General features: G+C 42.5%; 1 protein-coding gene across 1 annotated transcript in view; it reads left to right on the top strand.

Annotated features, from left to right (window-relative positions):
• The window catches only part of kif18a (kinesin family member 18A), a 109,723-nt gene that overhangs the window by 28,091 nt on the left and 57,725 nt on the right, over positions 1-23,907 (top strand). The window contains exons 4-5 of the mRNA XM_060911223.1: positions 360-464; positions 6,765-6,875. Of these exons, the coding sequence (XP_060767206.1) occupies positions 360-464; positions 6,765-6,875 (216 nt within the window). The remainder of the gene's footprint in view (positions 1-359; positions 465-6,764; positions 6,876-23,907) is intronic.

Raw genomic sequence — 23,907 nt, forward strand, 5'->3', positions numbered from 1 at the left:
TGATCTTACCTGTGATGAAGTGGGCGCTGCAAACCCGCGCATTTTTGATGGTGCTTTCATCCCAGTCTACACGTTTGATGGCTTGTAGCCATAGACGTCGGCGATTTTTTTGGAATGGGTGAGATCCTGCTGGAATTCTGAACATTTTAACCCCATCACTGCTACGATTCTGACACCCGACAACACAACAACTAGGCATTTCTGAGTCTTTTTTGGGTCCAGGCTGCGGCGCAATTTCCGCTTACGTATGAATGACGTTTACTGCGAAGGGGTCTATTTAAATGGCTTCCATGAACACGCGCCCTTTATTTAATGCAGCGTTATTTGTTCTGAACCACTGTTCATTCCTTCATCAACAGGTTTATAACGAACAGATTCGGGACCTCCTGGTGAATTCGGCTCCTCTTGCAGTGCGAGAAGATGGTACTAAAGGAGTGGTGGTCCAAGGCCTGACTCTTCACCAGGTATGCGTGAGACCGAGATCACAAAATCACTCTTTCACCACTTTCCGACTGCAGGTGACTCAAGTTCAGCGGTGAGAATGAAGCTGAAATTGGGTTCTTTATATGAAAATGGGACGAAGAAGAGCAGCAGGAGAAGCCCGGGATACGACTATTAGCATCAATAAGTAGGGAACAAAACCATTCAGGACATGCCGTGATGGGAAAATAATGCCGCTTTTCCACTACAAACGCGGCTGAGTCGGGCTGAGCCGTGCCGTGCCGAGTTGGGCTGAGTCGGGCTGAGCGGGGCTGTTGGAGTTGCATTTCGACTACAACCGCGCTGAACCGTGCTGGCTGGAAGTGGGTGGACACATTGGGTGGAGTTAGCGAAAGTGGGTGGACGTCACGTGATGTCGTTAAGCGGCGCAAACAGTGACATCAGTGACCTTTTAAGCGGTAGTCTCACGACCCGGATAGTAAACAATAAACATGGAGAACATGGAGTCGTTAGTGTTGCTGGTCTTGGTGCTGTGGCTTGTTGTCACCGACAACGCCAACAGATACTGGCAAGAGCGTATAGATGAGGTGAGGCGCATAAGGCTTCAGAAATTCTCGTAATTCGTAATTCTTCTCCTTCCGGGTTTGCGGTGTTTACAGATCCCAGCGTGCTCGCGGGGCGTGTGTGGGCATGTGAGGACACTCCTCCTCACCAATCAGTGCACAGGGGAGTGTCTGCTCACGCCCCCATCCTCACTCAGCTCGGTTTGGCTCGCTTCAGCCCTACTCCAAAACCGTGCGAGTTTTGGGTGATAAGCAGGGCTGAAGCGAGCTGAGTCGTGCTGCTCTGAGGTAGTCGAAACGCGAGCTGTGTCGGGCTGAAGCGAGCTGAAGTGAGCTGAAAAAGGGTAGTGGAAAAGGGCCACAAATAAACAACGAGGTGTGAAGTGAAACAGAGTGACAGCTTTTGGTCTGAATTTGGTGATTTTTTTTTTTCTCTAACAGCACAGACTGGAGTGTTTTGTTCCTCTTATATCACAGCAGTTTGCCAGTGTTAATAACTGATTAAAGATTGTCATGCTTTTTATCCATTTATAGTTATATTTGATGTTGTTGAACGTCTGGGACGCAAGTTAACACTTAATTATAAACAGGCTTTCCCTCACTAGCTTCTCTTTTTCCTCTCTTTAGAACTAAATAAGACCTAATTCGTCTTCTCATATTACTAAGAAACTGTAAAGGCGTCCATCCTGAAGAAAACAAAAACCCTTAGTTTTATGTTTGAAAGCACCGACCCTGGATTCCTTCCATAAATGTGAAATAAATGTTCCCCTTTCAGGTCCCTGTAGAAGTTGCTAGAAAGAACAGACTCGTATTCACCTGTGATTCGCCTTGTAGCTGGGACTTCTGTCAGAGCTGCTGTTATAGAAAATTAATCAACACCTTCTGACCAATCAGACTTGAGAATGTGAAAATGTCAGACTCTGGCCCTGTGTCCGAAATCGCTCAGTCGTTCACTACTCCCTATAGCCTAGGTCACAAACGGACGTACGATTTTTTGGCCGTGCGATTTTTGGCGTTTCCCAAATCGCTGCGTTTTTTGTTTTTTTTTTTGTTCGTGGAGAAAGACGCACGTTGGCCGTAAGTTTGTCTTGCAACCTGAAAAAAAAACGTAAGTATGGAATCAATTTTGTGCCAAAATGTTCATACAATCCTTTTGAAATATCAAACAAAAACGACAAATCAAAATACAAAAAACCCCAAAAAAGTCAATTATTTTTAGACTGGCAAACAGATTATTCGTGTAATCGTGCAAAATATCAGTCTATTACTCTTCAGAAACCTTTTATTTTTGTTCAGCGTCTTTCTCAGTTTTGTTTGACGTAATTTATTTTGGTTGCGATTCCAGCTTTGTCGTTTGCGCTCCCTGACTTTTTTGCTTGCAGTTTTGGCACAAACTTCCCGTGTGGGTGGGCTGTCCAGGAATGCATTCCCATTGGCTAACTTGTGTTTGACTGACAGCTACGCTCAGCCATTTCCTACTCGGATTCTGGCGGACTGTTTGACGAGTGACCGATCCATTGACGGTAAACAAGGATGGAGTGGACTTCAGTGGCGACTATGATATTGAATTTACACTTTGTTGAATTAATTCAGTATCGTAGCCACCACTGAAGTCCATTCGATCCTTGTTTACCGTCAATGGATCGGTCACTCGTCAAACAGTTCGCCAGAATCCGAGTAGGGAATGGCTGAGCGTAGCTGTCAGTCAAGCACAAGTTAGCCAATGGGAATGCATTCCTGGACAGCCCACCCACACGTGAAGTTTGTGCCAAAACTGCGAGCAAAAAGTCAGGGAGCGCAAACGAGAGCTGGAATCGTAACCAAAATAAATTACGTCAAACAAAACTGAGAAAGACGCGGAACAAAAATAAAAGGTTTCTGAAGAGGAATAGACTGATATTTTGCACGATTACACAAATAATTTGTTTGCCAGTCTAAAAAACATTGACTTTTTTTGTTTTTTTGTATTTTGATTTGTCGTTTTTGTTTGATATTTCAAAAGTATTGTATGAACATTTTGGCACAAAATTGATTCCATACGTAAGCGCCCATAGAGTTTGTTTGACATGACAAAGAACCTCTGCGGCCAGTCTACAGCTCGAAAATCAGCACGTCACACGCGCGCCCTCCGTGCGTTTCTTGCGTTTTTTGCACGTACGGCCGGTTGTGACCTTGGCTTATATAGGGAATTACTAGATAGAGGACTATATAGTGAGTTCATTGGTAAAATGAAAAAACACTTTCGGACACCAGTCCGTCGCGCTGGTATTTACGTCATTACTGTTGCACGATTAAAACGTGCCAGATCAGTCGGCTGGTGGGTTTTCAAAATAATAAATACATGCATATATTTTTGTGATAAATCCATATTATCCTGAGCGCATTTCCCACATTAATCAATACAAAGTACCTGCATCTTTCAGTTTTTTTAAATCAAGGCTGAATACATTCTTCTTTGCCGCTGCCTTTTATTAAATCAAATTTGAGACTTTTAATTTGACTTCTTTCAGTGCGACCACAATGCATGATGGGATATATTGCTTTGGTTAGTGATCATCGGTTGTACACGACTTTTCGTGATGCATTGTGGGATACTTTGAGTGCGCTATATAGGGTGTAAAGAATCCTCACTAAGGTTTCGGACAGCACTACAAAATGGCGTCCGCGCTATATAGTGCCCTGTATAGCGAGTAGGGAGCGATTTCGGACACGGAGTGGGATTAAAATTCTTCACTTTGGCATTAAATTCTTCATTCTGGATATTGAATGGTTAGAAATCAAAGAAAGTGTTTGTTTGTTTGTGGGCTTGATTAAATGTTTGTATTGACCGTAGTAAGCGCAGCGACGTTGTCTGGTTTGGAGGCAGTGGTACTGACCAAAAGACAGGATGCTGAACTGGAGGTAGCAGAGCTAAAGATGTTGAGATTCTCACTGGGGGTGACAAAGTCGGACAGGATTGGAAACAAGAATATTAGAGGGACAGGACACGTAGGACGTCTTGGAGACAGAGTCAGAGAGGCGAGATTGAGATGGCTTGGACATGTACAGAGGAGAGATCCGGGGAAAAGGATGCTGGAGATGGAGTTGCCAGGTAGAAGGAAAAGAGGAAGCGCAAAGATGAGCTTTATGGATGTTGTGAAGGAGGACATGAAGACAGTTGGTGCGACAGAAAAAGAGACGGAGAGACATTATCCGCTGTGGCGACCCCTCACGGGAACAACCAAAAGAGGAAGAAGAATCAAGTGTTTGGATTGATAACTGTTGGCTTTTTTTTTTTGTGCAGAAGTAAACGCCACGTGCTGGATCGTTCAACGCTTTCTGCAAATATAAGCCTTATATGAGTCGCAAAAATGCATAATATTCATGCTTGCATTAATTAAATATTACTCAAGCGGATATGAGACAGAAGCTGTGTGATTCGGGAGGAAATGCTACGTCTGCACGTAATCTTTGAGTAATGTTGAGTCATGAATGTTAATGAGTTCTGTGTTGTTGTTTTAAATGGTTTGTGTGGTTTTCCTGACGGTTGATGGAGCTGAAAGAGTTCCTCCCACTCCGCTGAGTTCTTTTCATAATTATGAAATTAGTGTGTGTGAGAGATGGATACATACATACATACATACATACAGTGGGGGGAAAAAGTATTTAGTCAGCCACCAATTGTGCAAGTTCTCCCACTTAAAAAGATGAGAGAGGCCTGTAATTTTCATCATAGGTATACCTCAACTATGAGAGACAGAATGGGGGAAAGAATCCAGGAAATCACATTGTAGGATTTTTAATGAATTAATTGGTAAATTCCTAGGTAAAATAAGTATTTGGTCACCTACAAACAAGCAAGATTTCTGGCTCTCACAGACCTGTAACAACTTCTTTAAGAGGCTCCTCTGTCCTCCACTCGTTACCTGTATTAATGGCACCTGTTTGAACTCGTTATCAGTATAAAAGACACCTGTCCACAACCTCAAACAGTCACACTCCAAACTCCACTATGGCCAAGACCAAAGAGCTGTCAAAGGACATCAGAAACAAAATTGTAGACCTGCACCAGGCTGGGAAGACTGAATCTGCAATAGGTAAGCAGCTTGGTGTGAAGAAATCAACTGTGGGAGCAATTATTAGAAAATGGAAGACATACAAGACCACTGATAATCTCCCTCGATCTGGGGCTCCACGCAAGATCTCACCCCGTGGGGTCAAAATGATCACAAGAACGGTGAGCAAAAATCCCAGAACCACACGGGGGGACCTAGTGAATGACCTGCAGAGAGCTGGGACCAAAGTAACAAAGGCTACCATCAGTAACACACTACGCCACCAGGGACTCAAATCCTGCAGTGCCAGACGTGTCCCCCTGCTTAAGCCAGTACATGTCCAGGCCCGTCTGAAGTTTGCTAGAGAGCATTTGGATGATCCAGAAGAGGATTGGGAGAATGTCATATGGTCAGATGAAACCAAAATAGAACTTTTTGGTAAAAACTCAACTTGTCGTGTTTGGAGGAGAAAGAATGCTGAGTTGCATCCAAAGAACACCATACCTACTGTGAAGCATGGGGGTGGAAACATCATGCTTTGGGGCTGTTTTTCTGCAAAGGGACCAGGACGACTGATCCGTGTAAAGGAAAGAATGAATGGGGCCATGTATCGTGAGATTTTGAGTGAAAACCTCCTTCCATCAGCAAGGACATTGAAGATGAAATGTGGCTGGGTCTTTCAGCATGACAATGATCCCAAACACACCGCCCGGGCAACGAAGGAGTGGCTTCGTAAGAAGCATTTCAAGGTCCTGGAGTGGCCTAGCCAGTCTCCAGATCTCAACCCCATAGAAAATCTTTGGAGGGAGTTGAAAGTCCATGTTGCCCAGAGACAGCCCCAAAACATCACTGCTCTAGAGGAGATCTGCATGGAGGAATGGGCCAAAATACCAGCAACAGTGTATGAAAACCTTGTGAAGACTTACAGAAAACGTTTGACCTCTGTCATTGCCAACAAAGGGTATATAACAAAGTATTGAGATGAACTTTTGTTATTGACCAAATACTTATTTTCCACCATAATTTGCAAATAAATTCTTTAAAAATCAGACAATGTGATTTTCTGGATTTTTTTTTCTCATTCTGTCTTAGTTGAAGTGTACCTATGATGAAAATTACAGGCCTCTCTCATCTTTTTAAGTGGGAGAACTTGCACAATTGGTGACTGACTAAATACTTTTTTGCCCCACTGTAGATAGATATCGCTTCTCTACTCTTCATCCTTTTGCAGATGATACTGTTCCCTTTGTCATTGCAATAACAATCAGTGAATTTAAATGAGGGAGACCGTGCAAGTCCTAACCTTTAGACTAATCTCCCACTCTCGGTTTCGGAATCTTTGCTAATCTCCGACTCTCAGTCTCAGAAACCTCGATAATCTCCTAATCTTACTCCCAGAACCTCGATTCTTGAATTAGTAACGCAAAGCAAAGTGTCCTTTATTAAAATGTGATCTTGGAGCGCAAAACAGTGAGTCAATGTGGAAAATTGAGCTTTTGCCTACAGGTTCTCTGATGCATATGGGACTCAGGTGGGTTTGCGTTTATGGGGTCTTTTCTGTTGTTGTTTTTTGCTTTGTGTGTAACTTCCTCTATATGGCTGAGATGTTTGTATGCCTCTGTGTGTTGTGTGTACTTGTGCCCACATACTCTCTCACCTTGATTGACTTAACCACAGACCACTAAGAGCAGTGTGTGTGTTTTGTGTTGATCTCTCTGCTTTGTAGCCCAAATCCGCTGAGCACATCCTTGAAGCCCTGGATTACGGTAACAGAAATAGAACGCAGCACCCCACTGACGTGAACGCCTCATCTTCTCGATCTCATGCCGTATTTCAGGTAAATGGCTGTCTAGCCACAACGCCAGACAAAAAAAAAACATTCCCTAAATGCACATTCTTATAATGAAGCAGAAAAGTTATGGCGAGTTTGCCATCCTTTTCTACGGAAGCCGCGAGAGGCCCTTCATATAATCTTTTTTTATTCACCTTGTTATCCCGAGATAACGGCATAATTAATTCAGGATCTCGAGAAAACAACACAACTAATTCGAGATCTTGAGAAAACAAAACTGTTATTCCGAGATAACGATATAATTAATTCAGGATCTCGAGAAAACAACACAACTAATTCGAGATCTTGAGAAAACAAAACCGTTATTCCGAGATAACGACATAATTAATTCAGGATCTCGAGAAAACAACACAACTAATTCGAGATCTCGAGAAAACAAAACCGTTATTTCGAGATAACGACATAATTAATTCAGGATCTCGAGAAAACAACACAACTAATTCGAGATCTCGAGAAAACAAAACCGTTATTTCGAGATAACGACATAATTAATTCAGGATCTCGAGAAAACAACACAGCTAATTCGAGATCTCGAGAAAACAAAAGCGTTATTTCGAGATAATGACATAATTAATTCAGGCTCTCGAGAAAACAACACAGCTAATTCGAGATCTCGAGAAAACAAAACCATTATTTCGAGATAACGACATAATTAATTCAGGATCTCGAGAAAACACAACTAATTCGAGATCTCGAGAAAACAAAACCATTATTTCGAGATAACGACATAATTAATTCAGGATCTCAAGAAAACAACACGGCTAATTCGAGATCTCGAGAAAACAAAACCGTTATTTCGAGATAATGACATAATTAATTCAGGATCTCGAGAAAACAACACAACTAATTCGAGATCTCGAGAAAACAAAACCATTATTTCGAGATAACAACATAATTAATTCAGGATCTCGAGAAAACAAAACTAATTCGAGATCTCGAGAAAACAAAACCGTTATTTCGAGGTAACGACATAATTAATTCAGGATCTCGAGAAAACAACACAACTAATTCGAGATCTCGAGAAAACAAAACCATTATTTCGAGATAACGACATAATTAATTCAGGATCTCGAGAAAACAAAACTAATTCGAGATCTCGAGAAAACAAAACCGTTATTTCGAGATAACGACATAATTAATTCAGGATCTCGAGAAAACAACACAACTAATTCGAGATCTCGAGAAAACAAAAGCGTTATTTCGAGATAACGACATAATTAATTCAGGATCTCGAGAAAACAAAACTAATTCGAGATCTCGAGAAAACAAAACCGTTATTTCGAGATAACGACATAATTAATTCAGGATCTCGAGAAAACAACACAACTAATTCGAGATCTCGAGAAAACAAAAGCGTTATTTCGAGATAACGACATAATTAATTCAGGATCTCGAGAAAACAACACAACTAATTCGAGATCTCGAGAAAACAAAACCGTTATTTCGAGATAACGACATAATTAATTCAGGATCTCGAGAAAACAACACAACTAATTCGAGATCTCGAGAAAACAAAACCGTTATTTCGAGGTAACGACATAATTAATTCAGGATCTCGAGAAAACAACACAACTAATTCGAGATCTCGAGAAAACAAAACCGTTATTTCGAGATAACGACATAATTAATTCAGGATCTCGAGAAAACAACACAACTAATTCGAGATCTCGAGAAAACAAAAGCGTTATTTCGAGATAACGACATAATTAATTCAGGATCTCGAGAAAACAACACAACTAATTCGAGATCTCGAGAAAACAAAACCGTTATTTCGAGATAACGACATAATTAATTCAGGATCTCGAGAAAACAACACAACTAATTCGAGATCTCGAGAAAACAAAAGCGTTATTTCGAGATAACGACATAATTAATTCAGGATCTCGAGAAAACAACACAACTAATTCGAGATCTCAAGAAAACAAAACCGTTATTTTGAGATCTCGAGAAAACAAAACAATTATTCCGTGATCTCGAGTAAACAGCTGAGAAATGGTTTATTCAGGTGCGCCAAGAGACTTGTGATATGCTGACTTTGGGGCTATTTCTCATTCTGTATAGACGCAACTTTGGTCATTAGAATGTCTGGAATAATCGATCACCTAATAAAAATAATAAGTAGTTAAATTTATATAGCGCCTTCCAAAAAACCCAAGGACGCTTTACAATTCTAGACAAGGAAAGAAAAAAAATAAATAAAAAGATGATGATAAATAAATAAAAAGTAAAAAGTCCACCAAGTAGGGGTCAGGATGTAATTCCCGTGGTGTAGCAGCCACAGTCCCACCAAAAGGCGCACGAAAACAAGTCCCACATCTCCAGCACCGCCGCCGTGACACCGTCAGCAACATCGCTCGAACACCACGCCGTGGATCCACAAAGCGAGCAGAGAAGCTCCGCCACGCAGAGCGCTGGTGTGTCCCAAACCGCCTGCACAGCCGCCGCGACACCACCAAGCAACATCGCTCGGAACATCACGCCAAGCGTTAAAGCACAGAGCGCTGGACAACCACAATATAAAATGAGCAACAGGCTCACTGCAGTCCACAGCTGGGAGCGCAGGCATCGCCCACGGCGAACCAAGGCCTGGAGGGAACCGACGCCCAAAACTGGGTCCGGAGCTACACCACAACCAGCGGACAAAACACTCAAACAAACATCAAACTACACAAACACACAGAAAAAAATAAATAGAAAAAGAAATAAAACAAAATAAAAAAAGCTCTGGTGAGAAGCGGCAGCCAGAACGCACAAGACGTACTCTCAAACGGAAACGGAAAAAAAAGGTACAGACGCGAGAGGCCGCGAGATAAGGCAATATTTTGATCAGGGGTTGACACAGGGAGAGATTGCATTAAGTCTTTTAATAAGGGATAATTTCAAAATTAGTCCGCGGCACCGCTGAGATCGTGAAAAAATTGTTTTGTTTTCTCGAGATCACGGAATAACGGTTTTGTTTTCTCAAGATCTCGAATTAGTTGTGTTGTTTTCTCGAGATCCTGAATTAATTATGTCGTTATCTCGGGATAACAAGGTGAATAAAAAAAGATTATATGAAGGGCCTCTCTCAGCTTCCATACTTTTCTGTTTTTGTTCCATTTTTTCCCCTTGTTGTTGTTGTCTCTTTTTTTTTTTTTTTAAACAAATGTGTGCTAATACACTTTTGGTCTCTTCTTGGTCGGTTATTAAAAATAACCTTCATATTTCTGATGCACTGTATATATTTTTCATTTGTACGTCTCCTTTCCATAACCATATTAAAGGCAGTTTTGTTCGTACGGAATAAAACACAATGGGCTGTGCTGTTACAGGATAAAAGTCGATGACTGGATGGTGTGTCGTGGCCCGACGTGAAGAGGAATTACTTGAATATTTTCTTATCGTGAAAGTGTTATCCCTCTAAGCACAACAGTTTGCTGATGATTACAATTTTAATGTATTGAATGAGACTTCATGCTTTTTATACATTAATAGTTATATTTAATCTTTAATGCATACCATTGATTATACAACAGTGAGCTCCAGGCCATTAACTTGGCCAAGATTGGACGAGCAGCGGTCCACAAGTGTAGATATTTAAATAATATTGGCTGGGTTTTTTTTTCATGGTATATCAGATATAGTATGATACTGAACAAGTCGAAGACGAGTTCAGTATCATGCGAGCTGAATGGAATATATCTGATATACCATGAAAAAAGCCAGCCAGTATTATTATGCATACACATTCCTTTCAGGTGTTCAACACGTCTTTCTCTTTCAAAACTCTCTCAATCTTCCGTATTTAACAAAGCAAACCTGGCGGCCATGTTTGCTTACAAATTGTCACACCCTGTATCCGAAATCACTCACTATATAGGGCGGACGCCATTTTGTACTGCTGTCCGAATGTACAGTGAGAATTATTACACCCTATATAGCGCACTCAAAGTATCCCACAGTGCATCACGAAAAGTCGTGTACAACCGATGGTCATTAACCAAAGTAATATATCCCATCATGCATTGCAGTCGTGCTGAAAGAAATCAAATTAAAAGTCTCAGATTTGATTTAATAAAAGGCAGCGAAAAAAGAAGAACGTATTCAAGCCTTGATTTAAAAGAACTGAAAGCTGCAGGTACTTTGTATAGATGGTTTTCACTGACGTCACGGCATTCCAGGGAACGCCCCCCCAGCCGCCATCTTGCAGGGCAAACAAAACGGACCATCGCCACGACCGGCTACGTTATCTCGGATGAATTTCTTAAGTTATATAGTCAGTTTTCTAAAATAAAGATCAATGTCGGCAAAATCAAGCAAACGGAAGTATATGGATACATTGGACGACATCTCATGACAACGGTATGCAGCCAAACTGGCCTTGATTGGGAGAATTGACCCCTATGAAGTGGACAAAGATGCATTTTCAAGTGACTATGCAGGGCTGCCATCCATATCGTACCCTGATATTGTGAACTATTTCGTGAATAGTAAAAGCGCCTACACACTTGATGACCTCAAAGCATACAAGTCGCTGGAGTCATACAATTATTTTGTCTGTGGCTGGGTCCGTGAAGTCCACCATATAAAACCAAGTGACAGTCGTGTCCTAATTACAGCCAAGGTATGTAAACATTGGAATTTTAGAGCTCTCAACACTGCATATAAATATATGTGTGTGTATAATATCGAGTTGATTTAAGACAAATTTTACATCCATTAGTGGTATTACAGTACCATGTCAGTATAAACTTGGTAATATAATTAACTGGTATGTAGGCTTGTTACACAATTGATTGTTTATTTAAACAACTTACCACTTATAAAATGATCGGAGCAGACTTTGCTGTGTTTGGAAGGCTGATAATCCTTGCGGTTGATTCTCGCAAGCCATAGATTTCTCCTTTGTATGCTGAGTTTCTTTGTTTGCTCGCCTTCGTGCTCCCGTACAGTGGGAATTCCATAAAAGCTCCGCTTGACGTCATCATCTGACCTATTACGACAGCCGTGAATACAACAGGTGTGCACCATTGCTAGCTTTAAATAGTAATAATGTAACTATAAATGTAAATAATATATAAATAAATTTAACTCGCACGTTACAATGTGTGCTCAGTGACCCGTACGGTAAGCTTGACCTACAAGATGGTCTCCACCAGGGAATCCCCGACTCTGTGACGTCATATGAAAACTATCTATAGATTAATGTGGGAAATGCGCTCAGTATAATATGGATTTATCACAAAAATACATGCGCGTGTTTGTTATTTTGAAAACCCACCAGCCGACTGATCTGGGATGTTTTAATTGTGTGACAGTAATGACGTAAATACCAGCGCGACGGACTGGTGTCTGAAAGGTTTTTCATTTTACCAATCAGCTCACTGTATCGTAATTCCCTATATAGAGATCTTGCATGTGACGTCACAGCTGATCCAGATTGTGACAGACGCCATCTTGTAGGTCAAACGCCATATTCCTCCTTCTACTTCTGCTTTTACTTCTACCTTTTATTCTGGAAAACCCTACTATATACAATTCTACTACAACGGCTGCGGCTACAAGCTCTCCCTACCTGTGCACGGTTTTTATGATTTTTGCGTGTTGTTCGTCTGTACCAGACTTCAATATCCACTACAACCGTATGGACTTACTGGACATTGGTTTCCAGCAGAAAATGACGGTTTGTAGCGATTTCCATCGCATGCGCAACATTCCGGATGAGAGAAAAAAAAAAAACATTCCGGACGAGACCAGCAGGGTCTCCGTGGATTGTTATTGGAAGCAAAGCGAAGGAGGCGGCGCCGGGAGCAGAAGCGAGGCTACAGGCAGAGCCGGCCTGTTGACTAAGCTCAGAAAACAGCTACTCAAACCTCCACCTCTCCAACGCCAGATCCATGTAAACAAGGCGGACGATTTGGAATTACCTTATTCTATTCAATAATCGGCTGGTCAGTGCTATACTCAATACTTAAGTGACTTACCCATCCAATGAGGATAGTTATTTTCTTGTTTACAAGATGCCACATCTGAGTCGCTGACAAATCCTGAATTTCTGTAAAGATAACTGTCCAGAGATTTATAGGCACACAGTGCTTCACCACTGAGCAGCGAGGGAAAGTTGATGAGGTAATCATACACGTCCGGGTATTCCGCTGGCAGTTCAAAATCCGGTCGTGAAAACTCCATCCGGTAAGCCATAAGGGTCACTAATCTGTAGATCGTTTATTTTAGACATATATCTAGTTATCTGTTCATTAGAAAAATGAGCCGTGTAGTCTGTCGGTTGAAATTGATCCATTCTGTACACGAGTGCAGCAGTATTCAGCGGTGTTTTTGACCGACACGATGGCGGTTGTGTACTTTCCGGTCATGTGACTGCAAGATCTCTATAGGGAGTAGTGAACGAGTGAGCGATTTCGGACACAGGGCTATATGTCACTCACTAGCGCGGAAGTTTTACATCTCCGATGTGTGACGTCATGTTGTCTTGACTACCATGCAATATCATAAACCATATTCAACGCTCATTCTCCATTGGGTAGAGTGACGTAATACACGTAGGATAAGTGATATGCTAACAATATTGCATGCTATCAAACCCACTAGAAGGGAATAGAACACACGTTTTTATTCCATCGAAAAAGTGTCCTGTATGTATAATTACAGCACTGGGAGGTTTCATTGTTTGTATCGTTCCGCTTGTCTGTGTCTGCTCCATAAATGTCAAACAGCAGGTCATTACATTGAAACGCTTACTATGGGCTGTCATTCAGTCAGTCTGTGTGTTGCATGGCAACGTGCAGCACTTTTTCCAACTGGTTTCTTTGGGAATTATGTGTCTGAAATGTCAGTTACTCATAATTAATTTGTTGTTTCTAGAGCTGATGTATAAAAGCAATATCGCACTTGCAGTCGTGTTGTACTGGATATCAGCACAGCTGTGATTACCTGCGGCCTCGTGTCGACAGCTGAATGACATTTAGTTTAACGTTATTCTTTCCCATGCTATATTGCTTGAATTAGACATTTTTTGTTGTTCAAGAAAAACATCAGTTTAATATTATCCTTGGATTTTCATAGAACGTCCGCCATATACAGCCCCAAATCAGAAAAAAATTGGGACAGTATGGAAAATACAAATAAAAAAAAAATAATAAAGCAGTGATTGATTTATACATTTATTTTGACTTGTATTTCACTGACGGTAGTATGAATCCAAGATATTTCATGTTTTTCTGGTCAACTTCATTTCATTTGTTAATACACTACCGTTCAAAAGTTTGGGGTCACCCAGACAATTTTGTGTTTTCCATGAAAGGTCACACTTTTATTTACCACCATAATGCAAGGCTGACACCTGCACGACTTTTGGCCACAATTTTGTCGTGGCAAGTCGTGCCATTTTGGGGCACGAACTGGGAGGCTCCCGCACTGTTCATGACTAGTTCACGACGAGTTCACGAATGCGTGCCCGTCCACATTCACGAACTGGCACGACGAGTTCACGCATAGTTTGCGCATAGTTTACGCACTTCCCGCATTGGCACGACGAGTTTGCGCAATTCGGACGGTGTCGTGCCGACTTGGGCACGCCATATAAAAAGGGGGCCTCCCCAACCCCTGGTCATTTTTGAATTGGCTGTGGAAGAGACAACATGCTGAATACCAGAGACACAATCATTGCAGAGAAGAGAAGATGCTTTGTTTTTTTAGGCATGTTGTCTCTGTGATATAAGTTGTCTCCTCGCTGGTGATCTCTGGAATGGCAAGAAGTGTCCGGGAAGCCCTATATATACCCCCGCACCGACGCGAGCGCCACTGTCGCGCAGTAGTCGTGAACTCGTCGTGAACTGCTCGTGCCATGCACAAACTGTTCGTGAAGTGCGTAAACTAGTCGTGAACTGCTCGTGCCATCAATGCGTGACCGTGTCAGTGGGAAGGCACGGCCACGCTGCGATGCGCACCAATTCGTGAACTACTCGTGAACTCGACGTGAGCTGTTCGTGAACTATTCGTGGCAGTTCGTGACAGTCGTGGCATGGCGAGCACTTCCACGCACTGGCACGCATCCTCCCGCATCGTCCCGACGAGATCACGAACAGTTTGCACATAGTTCACGACCCGGTCGCGAAATTTTGTCGTGACCAAAATTTTGAACATTTCAAAATTCTCGTCCCGACATGGCACGCAGTCACGACGGGTTTACACACACTTCAAATCAAATCAAGTTTATTTGTACAGCGCTTTTAACAATAAACATTGTCGCAGAGCAGCTTTACAGAATTTGAACGACTTAAAACATGAGCTAATTTTATCCCTAATCTATCCCCAATGAGCAAGCCTGTGGCGACGGTGGCAAGGAAAAACTCCCTCAGACGACATGAGGAAGAAACCTCGAGAGGAACCAGACTCAAAAGGGAACCCATCCTCATTTGGGCAACAACAGACAGCCTGACTATAATATTAACAGTTTTAACAGGTATAACCCTCAACTGTCCTCATGGGGCCGTCCTTCACAGGAGTGGGGCGATAAAACTCCGACCAGACACAGGGCACCAGGATGGATCAAGCAGGTCCGAGGGGCAGAAGAGGCCAGCATCTCAATCCCAGGATCAACATGTAACTCAGAGGGACAGATGGGGGGGGAGAGAAAGAAAACACGTTGTTAGGTATGCCCTGCTCTGGCTGGGCATAAACTTCACGCCAGTTTACGACTAGTTTGCGCACCGGTACGACTCGAGTCGTGCCAATGCGTGCCACGGAATCGTGCAAGTGTCAGCCTTGCATAAGTTGTAAAATGAATAGAAAATATAGTCAAGACATTTTTCTGGCCATTTTGAGCGTTTAATCGACCCCACAAATGTGATGCTCCAGAAACTCAATCTGCTCAAAGGAAGGTCAGTTTTATAGCTTCTCTAAAGAGCTCAACTGTTTTCAGCTGTGCTAACATGATTGTACAAGGGTTTTCTAATCATCCATTAGCCTTCTGAGGCAATGAGCAAACACATTGTACCATTAGAACACTGGAGTGAGAGTTGCTGGAAATGGGCCTCTATACACCTATGGAGATATTGCACCAAAAACCAGACATTTGCAGCTAGAATAGTCATTTACCACATTAGCAATGTATAGAGTGGATTTCTGATTAGTTTAAAGGGGTACCGAATATATAATATATACGGTTGCTGATGTGACAAAGTAACGTATTCTTAAGTATTCTATCAAATTTATATACTAGAAAACAACGAAATATCTTGGTAATTGTAAATATAATACTTTATACGCTAAACCGCACAAGAGTCGCCATTTTTAAAAGACCGTGACGTCAGCGCTACCCACTGCACTAGCGGAACTCTCCGAAATAGAGGAGATAAGCGTGTAATCATGGCGTCGGGCGCATCAAGTGAAAGCGACAGCTCTGTCGAATCATACGAAGAGATCCCGCAAGACACACTGCAAGCAGGCTATGGCTTAGAAGGGTACCAGTTTGAACCTAGGAGAGGTACTATGTAGTGGAAGTTCATTATGTCTAACTATTAAAGCTATTTTAAGTTCGTTTCTTAAGACAAGGATTTTTTAAGATGTTACCTTGTTGACAGTTTCGGCGAGAATCTTCCGCCTTCTTCAAAACAGTCACCAGATGTCGAGTGGTGACGTGCCTTATCAGCTGACGTTACGCTACGGAGGCGTGAACGTCCCGCCCAATTTGACAGGTAGTTCACGCCTCCTGCTGTCAGGTCGCTCCCCCAGGACACATCTGGTGACCGTTTTGAAGAAGGCGGAAGATTCTCGCCGAAACTGTCAACAAGGTAACATCTTAAAAAATCCTTGTCTTAAGAAACGAACTTAAAATAGCTAGGAGAGGTACTCTCGACTCCGGTGATGAAATAAGAGAAGGAAGCTCGGATGACGGCGAGGATGAGACTGATGCTGACCATGGGCATGGCGAGCGTGGGGCAGAGCGTCTGCGTGCAGGTGACACGGCGTGGTGCTCGTGCGGAAAACGTAACGTGGAGTTGCTCACGAGTCCAGCAGAGTTTATTTGCTGCAATGAGATAGGCGCCACCCGTGGACTTGCGAAATCGTCGCAAGAGGCAGAAACAGGTATTTCACACGTGCTAGTCCCAACCTCAATGAGCCAACACAACTGGGCACATACATACGTCATGAGTGTTACGCAGAGAAAATGAACGTGCATTCTGATTGGATAAAATTAATATCATGGCGGGCTGTTCAAACTGCGGAAATAGTTTGCTCGAGCTACTTTCAAAACACTATAACTTTCCAACCTTAGAACAAAAAACTTTTGTAAGTCTTGAATAAGGTTCGTTAATGTGTGTTTTATTGTTATATTTACTCTATATATTGCCCTCTGTTCCCCTTTAAAGTGATCTTCATTGAAAATAAGGACATTTCAAAGTGACCCCAAACTTTTGAACGGCAGTGTATACATCCTGTGTTTCAGGCCTGAAACACATTCCAAAAAAAGTTGGGACCGAGGCTATTTAGGGCTAGTGATTAGGTAAAACTTAGGGCTGCTTGATATTGGAAAAAATCAATATCACGATTTTTTCAGTAAATATCGATATCGCGATTTTTTTTTTTTTAGATATTTTTTGGGCTTTTTTCACTTTTATTGGATAGGACAGTGTAGAGACAGGAAATGAGCAGGAGAGAGAGACGGGGAGGGATCGGGAAATGACCTCGGGTCGGAATCGAACCCGGGTCCCCGGATTTATGGTATGGCGCCTTATCCACCTGAGCCACGACGCCCCCGATATCGCGATTTTTAAAACGATATTTATACACCTTTTTTTAAAGCCCTGATCATCAACACCTGAGGCACCGGGCCACATTTTTATAGTACAGGCCTCATAGGCTACCTGTCAACCCTTCCCGTTGTACCCTGAAACGCCTTTTACTTAAACTATTTACTGTGCAAGCGCGTACTTTGCATAGGTCCTATCGCCTGCACAAGGCTCACGTTCTCCTCACTCAACATTTCCGATCACAGAGGATGGAGCCAGCGCTGGCATTACCAGTGATTACTGCGTAACGTCCACACTGGCTTGTAGCCAGCCAAGGATAAAATCTCTCTCTCTCACACACACACACACACACACACACACACACACACACACACTGCAACGTAAGCTTGTGTGTTGTTAAGACACCAACATTAACCACGCACAATATAGAGACAAGTCCTTAAGAATTAACATGCATGAAAATAGGCTTCTCTTCCTTCATCTTCCAAATGTGGACTCCGCTATCTTTTTGGCATGTCAGCATTGAAATACCATTTGCAGAGATATTTCACTCGCCATTAAGAAAAGTAAAAGCAACACATGATTAGGGCTACATGATTAGCAGGGGGACACCGTTTTAAGCGCACGGAATTTTAAAAACAATGTAATTACATCTGAGTCCGTCTACATCGCGCAATAAACCCGTCCTTAGCAGAACCTACTTCAAAGCATGATGCTAGCTGCAGATGCACAAGTCAAAATCAAATGAACCCAAGTAAACATGCCGCGGCGGGCAACATTAATAACCAGATTGCCTTACCTTAAAACGCTGCCTGGACCACAGGACGACTCGCAATTATTCCACTTAAATCCACACGGTTTAACACATCTAACACAGCTAGCAAGCTGGATATGTGCTAATATTGTTGTGCTTGTTTTCTTCCGTAGATGCCATTTTTACATTACCCAGTCCCACATCCAAAAATATGACGTAAATATATGTTAATTGTATTATTATAACTATTATCAAGCAAATCAAACAACATATTAACAAATCAATATATCAAATCACCCGACACGTATGAAAACAGAAGAACTGATTTTTTACTGTTGCGGAGATATCGCGGGAGTAGAATGGATGACGTATGCAAGGCTACGGTGTGCCTTAGGGGACAGAAGGGTTCGTTTTACCTTACTGTCACGTCAATGTTATTGTTGTTTTATTGCCATTGTAGAAATATTGTGCACGTCCCTTTCGACAAATGACAAAAAATCGTTTCATATCGATATTATGAATTTTGATATCGTTTGACACCAATATCGATATCGTGATAAAAATACGATATATTGCACAGCTCTAGTAAAACTATTAATTAATGATGTGATTTGAAACACGTGGTGTCAGCAAGTGATTGTAATCATGATTCCGTACAAAATCAGTATCCAGGAAAGGCCAAGGCTTTGAGGAGTAAAGATGGGCAGAAGATCTCCTGTTTGTCAACAACTGCCTGAGCAAATTATTGGAATGTTTATGTTCCTCAAAGAAAGATAAGAAGGGATTTGGATATTTCACTTTCTACGGTGCATAAAATCATTAAACAATTCAAAGAATCTGAAGGAATTTTGGTAAGTTAAGGGTAAGGGCACAAGCCTAAGCTGAACACCCGTGATCTCAGATCCCTCAGACATCACTGCATCAAGAACCATCATTCATCTGTAGCTGATATAACCACATGGGCTCAGGATTACTTTGGTTAACCTTTGTCAAGCTACAATACAGAGTTACATCTACAAACACCAGTTACAGCTTTACTGTGCAAAAAGGAAGCTTTGTGTTAAAGGAGAACTGAAGGCAATTTTTTTTTTTTTTTATTCTCAAAATTCTATTTCTCATCTTATTAAATAGGGCGGCACGGTGGTGTAGTGGTTAGCGCTGTCGCCTCACAGCAAGAAGGTCCTGGGTTCGAGCCCCGGGGCCGGCGAGGGCCTTTCTGTGCGGAGTTTGCATGTTCTCCCCATGTCTGCGTGGGTTTCCTCCGGGTGCTCCGGTTTCCCCCACAGTCCAAAGACATGCAGGTTAGGTTAACTGGTGACTCTAAATTGACCGTAGGTGTGAATGTGAGTGTGAATGGTTGTTTATCTCTGTGTGTCAGCCCTGTGATGACCTGGCGACTTGTCCAGGGTGTACCCCGCCTTTCGCCCGTAGTCAGCTGGGATAGGCTCCAGCTTGCCTGCGACCCTGTAGAAGGATAAAGCGGCTAGAGATAATGAGATGAGATGAGATCTTATTAAATACAGGAATGCATTTTTGATCGCTATTTTGTCTAGCCTGGCAAGCCAGACTAAATGTGAATATTTAGTCTGGCCTCGAGCCGTAGACATTTCCGAAGAGGGTAGGAGGAACAACCCGCTGTCTTTCAAACTGTCTCTGTGCGTATAGGCCAACGCTCTGACCAATCAGCGCAACAGTGACTGTGACATAGTCAGAGCGACAGAAAGCAGTGGGGGAGGCCTTGAAATAAAATAATTTTTCAAAATGCGTATTAATTAATAAACAGGTTCTAGATATTAAGAAGTTTGGAGATAATGACCACAAGTTTGGAGTCTGTACCACATACACATTTTTTTCCAAGTGTTTTTCAAGGGTTTGCTTAAACTGTTTTTGAGAGTTTTTATTTAGTGGTGTTTGGTGAAATAATTTCCCTTAAATTTAAAATAACGGGGAAATAAGAAACAATCAAAAAGTAATGTTTCAAAGCTGTTTATTAATTCTTCGTACTGCACAAACTAGCCCATCCTTTTGGCTACGAGCGGAGCCAGCTGGTAGATCAGACTTTTGCCATAGCCGGTCGGCAAAACAGCGAAAACGTCCTTCTTGAAAAGGAATGAGCGGAGAGCCTCTTCCTGCTCATGTTTCAACGAAAACTCCAAGTCTAATTCTTTTAAAACTGATTCCAAAGCGGAGTCAAACGAGCGCTGTTCAATAGCCGTAGCCATCTTTCCTGTTGCGCTTTCTCCAGCGTCGCGCAGCTTTGTCGTCACTCCTGCAAAAGCCCGCCCAAAGAATCCAAACAAAAACCTTGCGTTGTGATTGGTGGGCACGATTTGATGCCCGGGGTGTTTTTGTTTATATGGTGCAAGGCTAGACCCATTCGCTAGGCAAAAAATATTTTTGGCCGCTAGGCGGTTGGGTCTAGTTTACTAGGCTATATTTTGTCGCTGCTATAGCAAGTTATGAGTGTTTGAAATATCCTCTGTAATATATCAGTCCATATGTCAAAGCGACGGCCGTAAACGAGATTCGTTGAGACCTGTGCGAGACGTCGTAGGACGGAAGTAAAGCGTACAGCGGAAATCAAAGCGACCGACGTCTGCCAACTTTGTCAAAAGACGCGCGCGCCCTCTTTCGAACGCTGATGTAATCGAGCCGGAAGTTTTGTTTGTTTTGACGGCAATCAGGAAAGTTTGAAAAAAAAAAAGTAGGCAGTAATCGTCATTTAAACTCGTTTTTGTGCAATATTTCGTTTGGAAAACGGTTTTCAAAATGGCGGCACTGACACCTGGCTGACACTTCACGTTTCGAAGTCTCGCACAAGTCTCATGAAGATCGCGCGGATAAGCGACGCCTGCCGTGGACCAAACGAACTAAATTCAACACGGCTAAAAACCGAATCGGCCGATAAGTATAATATTTAATTGCAATTAGTTGCCAATACGAGTCACAATATAAGGTTACTAAAACCGAAAACGTAATTGAATGACGTGTTAATTAAGAAATAACGCAAGTTTAAAAATGACTTCAGTTCCCCTTTAACTGTGTCCAGAAGCCTATCAGCTTCTCTGGAATGGATCAGCACACCATGGAAACGTGTATTGTGGTCAGGCAAATTTTTTTTTTTTTTTAAGAAATTTTTGGAAGATCCATGTGCTCCAGACCAATGACAAAAGGACCATCCAGACTGTTACCAGGAACAAGTCTAAAAGCCCGGGTCTGTCATGGTATGAGGTTGTGTCAGTGCCCTTGGCAAAGGTAACTTACACTTCTGTGATGGAGCATTAATGCAGAAAAGTACATTGAGATTTTGGAGCAACATACCATATGCTGCCTTCAAGACGACATCTTTTCAACAAGACCATGCAAAACCACATTCTGTACACGTTACAAAGGCGCGGCTGTGGAAGAAGAGGGTGTGTCCCCTCTGTTCCTAATAGAGGATGCGTGGCGAATTTTGAAACGAAGCATATGGCAACGACGACGCCGTACTGTTGCACACCTTAAAGCCTGTTTGCAGGAAGAATGAGACAAAATAACCCCTGAAACACTTCATCAGTTTGTGTCTTCAGTCCCTAAACATCTTTTCAGTGTTGTGAAAAGGAAATACAGCATTATAAAGTGTAAATGCTTTCCTGTCCCGACTTTTTTTTTTTGAAATGTGTTGAAAGAATGAAAATTCAAATAAGTGTTTATTTTGAAGAAAAAAAAACTTAATGAGGCACAGCATCAAATAATGTGATGATGTTTGAGTACAGTACAGTACAGGTCAAAGATTATTTACAAATCGTTGTTTTCAGTTTTAATTTCAACATACCGTCCCAACTCTGTAATTTTCTTTCTTTCTTTCCCTGATTTGGGGTTGTAAGTCCCGGTGTCACTTCCTGGTTGCACAATTGCTCTTTTTGACCATAAAGGGGACAGTTATGGAAGCGAGTAATTTTTTATAATTATGTTATCTGTTGTCACCCAGATGAGGATGGGTTCCCTTTTGAGTCTAGGTCCTCTCAAGGGTACCCCCCCCCACACACACACACGCGCGTCGTCTAAAGGAGTTTTTTGTTGCTACTGTTGCCTCAGGCTTGCTACATCTCATCTCATTCTCTCTAGCCGCTTTATCCTGTTCTACAGGGTCGCAGGCAAGCTGGAGCCTATCCCAGCTGACTACGGGCGAAAGGCGGGGTACACCCTGGACAAGTCGCCAGGTCATCACAGGGCTGACACATAGACACAGACAACCATTCACACTCACGGTCAATTTAGAGTCACCAGTTAACCTAACCTGCATGTCTTTGGACTGTGGGGGAAACCGGAGCACCCGGAGGAAACCCACGCGGACACGGGGAGAACATGCAAACTCCGCACAGAAAGGCCCTCGCCGGCCACGGGGCTCGAACCCGGACCTTCTTGCTGTGAGGCAACAGCACTAACCACTACACCACCGTGCCGCCAGCTTGCTACGTATTTAGGGATAAATTTATATGATTAAAATCTACATGCAGAATTTATATGTCTCTGGAAAGCTGATTTATACGGAAGCCGAGAGAGGCCCTTCATATAATCCTTTTTTTTTATTCACCTTGTTATCCCGAGATAACGACATAATTAATTCAGGATCTCGAGAAAACAACACAACTAAGGCCAAGTTTACATTAGACCGTATCTGTCTTGTTTTCTTCGCGGATGCACTGTCCGTTTACATTAAAACGCCGGGAAACGGGAATCCGCCAGGGTCCACGTATTCAATCCAGATCGTGTCTGGTCCGGTGCTGTGTAAACATTGAGAATACGCGGATACGCTGTGCTGAGCTCTAGCTGGCGTCGTCATTGGACAATGTCACTGTGACATCCACCTTCCTGATTCTCTGGCGTTGGTCATGTGACGCGACTGCTGAAAAACGGCGCGGACTTCCGCCTTGTATCACCTTTCATTAAAGAGTATAAAAGTATGAAAATACTGCAAATACTGATGCAAATACTGCCCATTGTGTAGTTATGATTGTCTTTAGGCTTGCCATCCTTCCACTTGCAAGTGGTAAGTGATATGCGCTGGGATCACACACACAGCGGCTCAGTCCCGAATAACTGCTTGTGCACTTCACTCGCGCGCTCTGTGAGCTGCGCAGGGCCGGAGTGCGCACCCTCCAGAGGGCACTCGCTGTTCAGGGTGGCGTGATTTGGAGCGCAGGATGCCTGCGGAGCCGAGCGTATCCGTGTATTGGCGTTGCTGTGTGCACGCGAATCGTTTTAAAAACGTTAATCTGATGATCCGCTGATACGGTCTAATGTAAACATGGGCTAATTCGAGATCTCGAGAAAACAAAACAATTATTCCGTGATCTTGAGTAAACAGCTGAGAAATGGTTCATTCAGGTGCGCCAAGAGACTTGTGATATGCTGACTTTGGGGCTATTTCTCATTCTGTATAGACGCAACTTTGGTCATTAGAATGTCTGGAATAATCGATCACCTAATAAGGCAATATTTTGATCAGGGGTTGACACAGAGAGAGATT

This window comes from Neoarius graeffei, chromosome 27, assembly GCF_027579695.1.
Source record: "Neoarius graeffei isolate fNeoGra1 chromosome 27, fNeoGra1.pri, whole genome shotgun sequence".
Taxonomy (NCBI): Eukaryota; Metazoa; Chordata; class Actinopteri; order Siluriformes; family Ariidae; genus Neoarius; species Neoarius graeffei.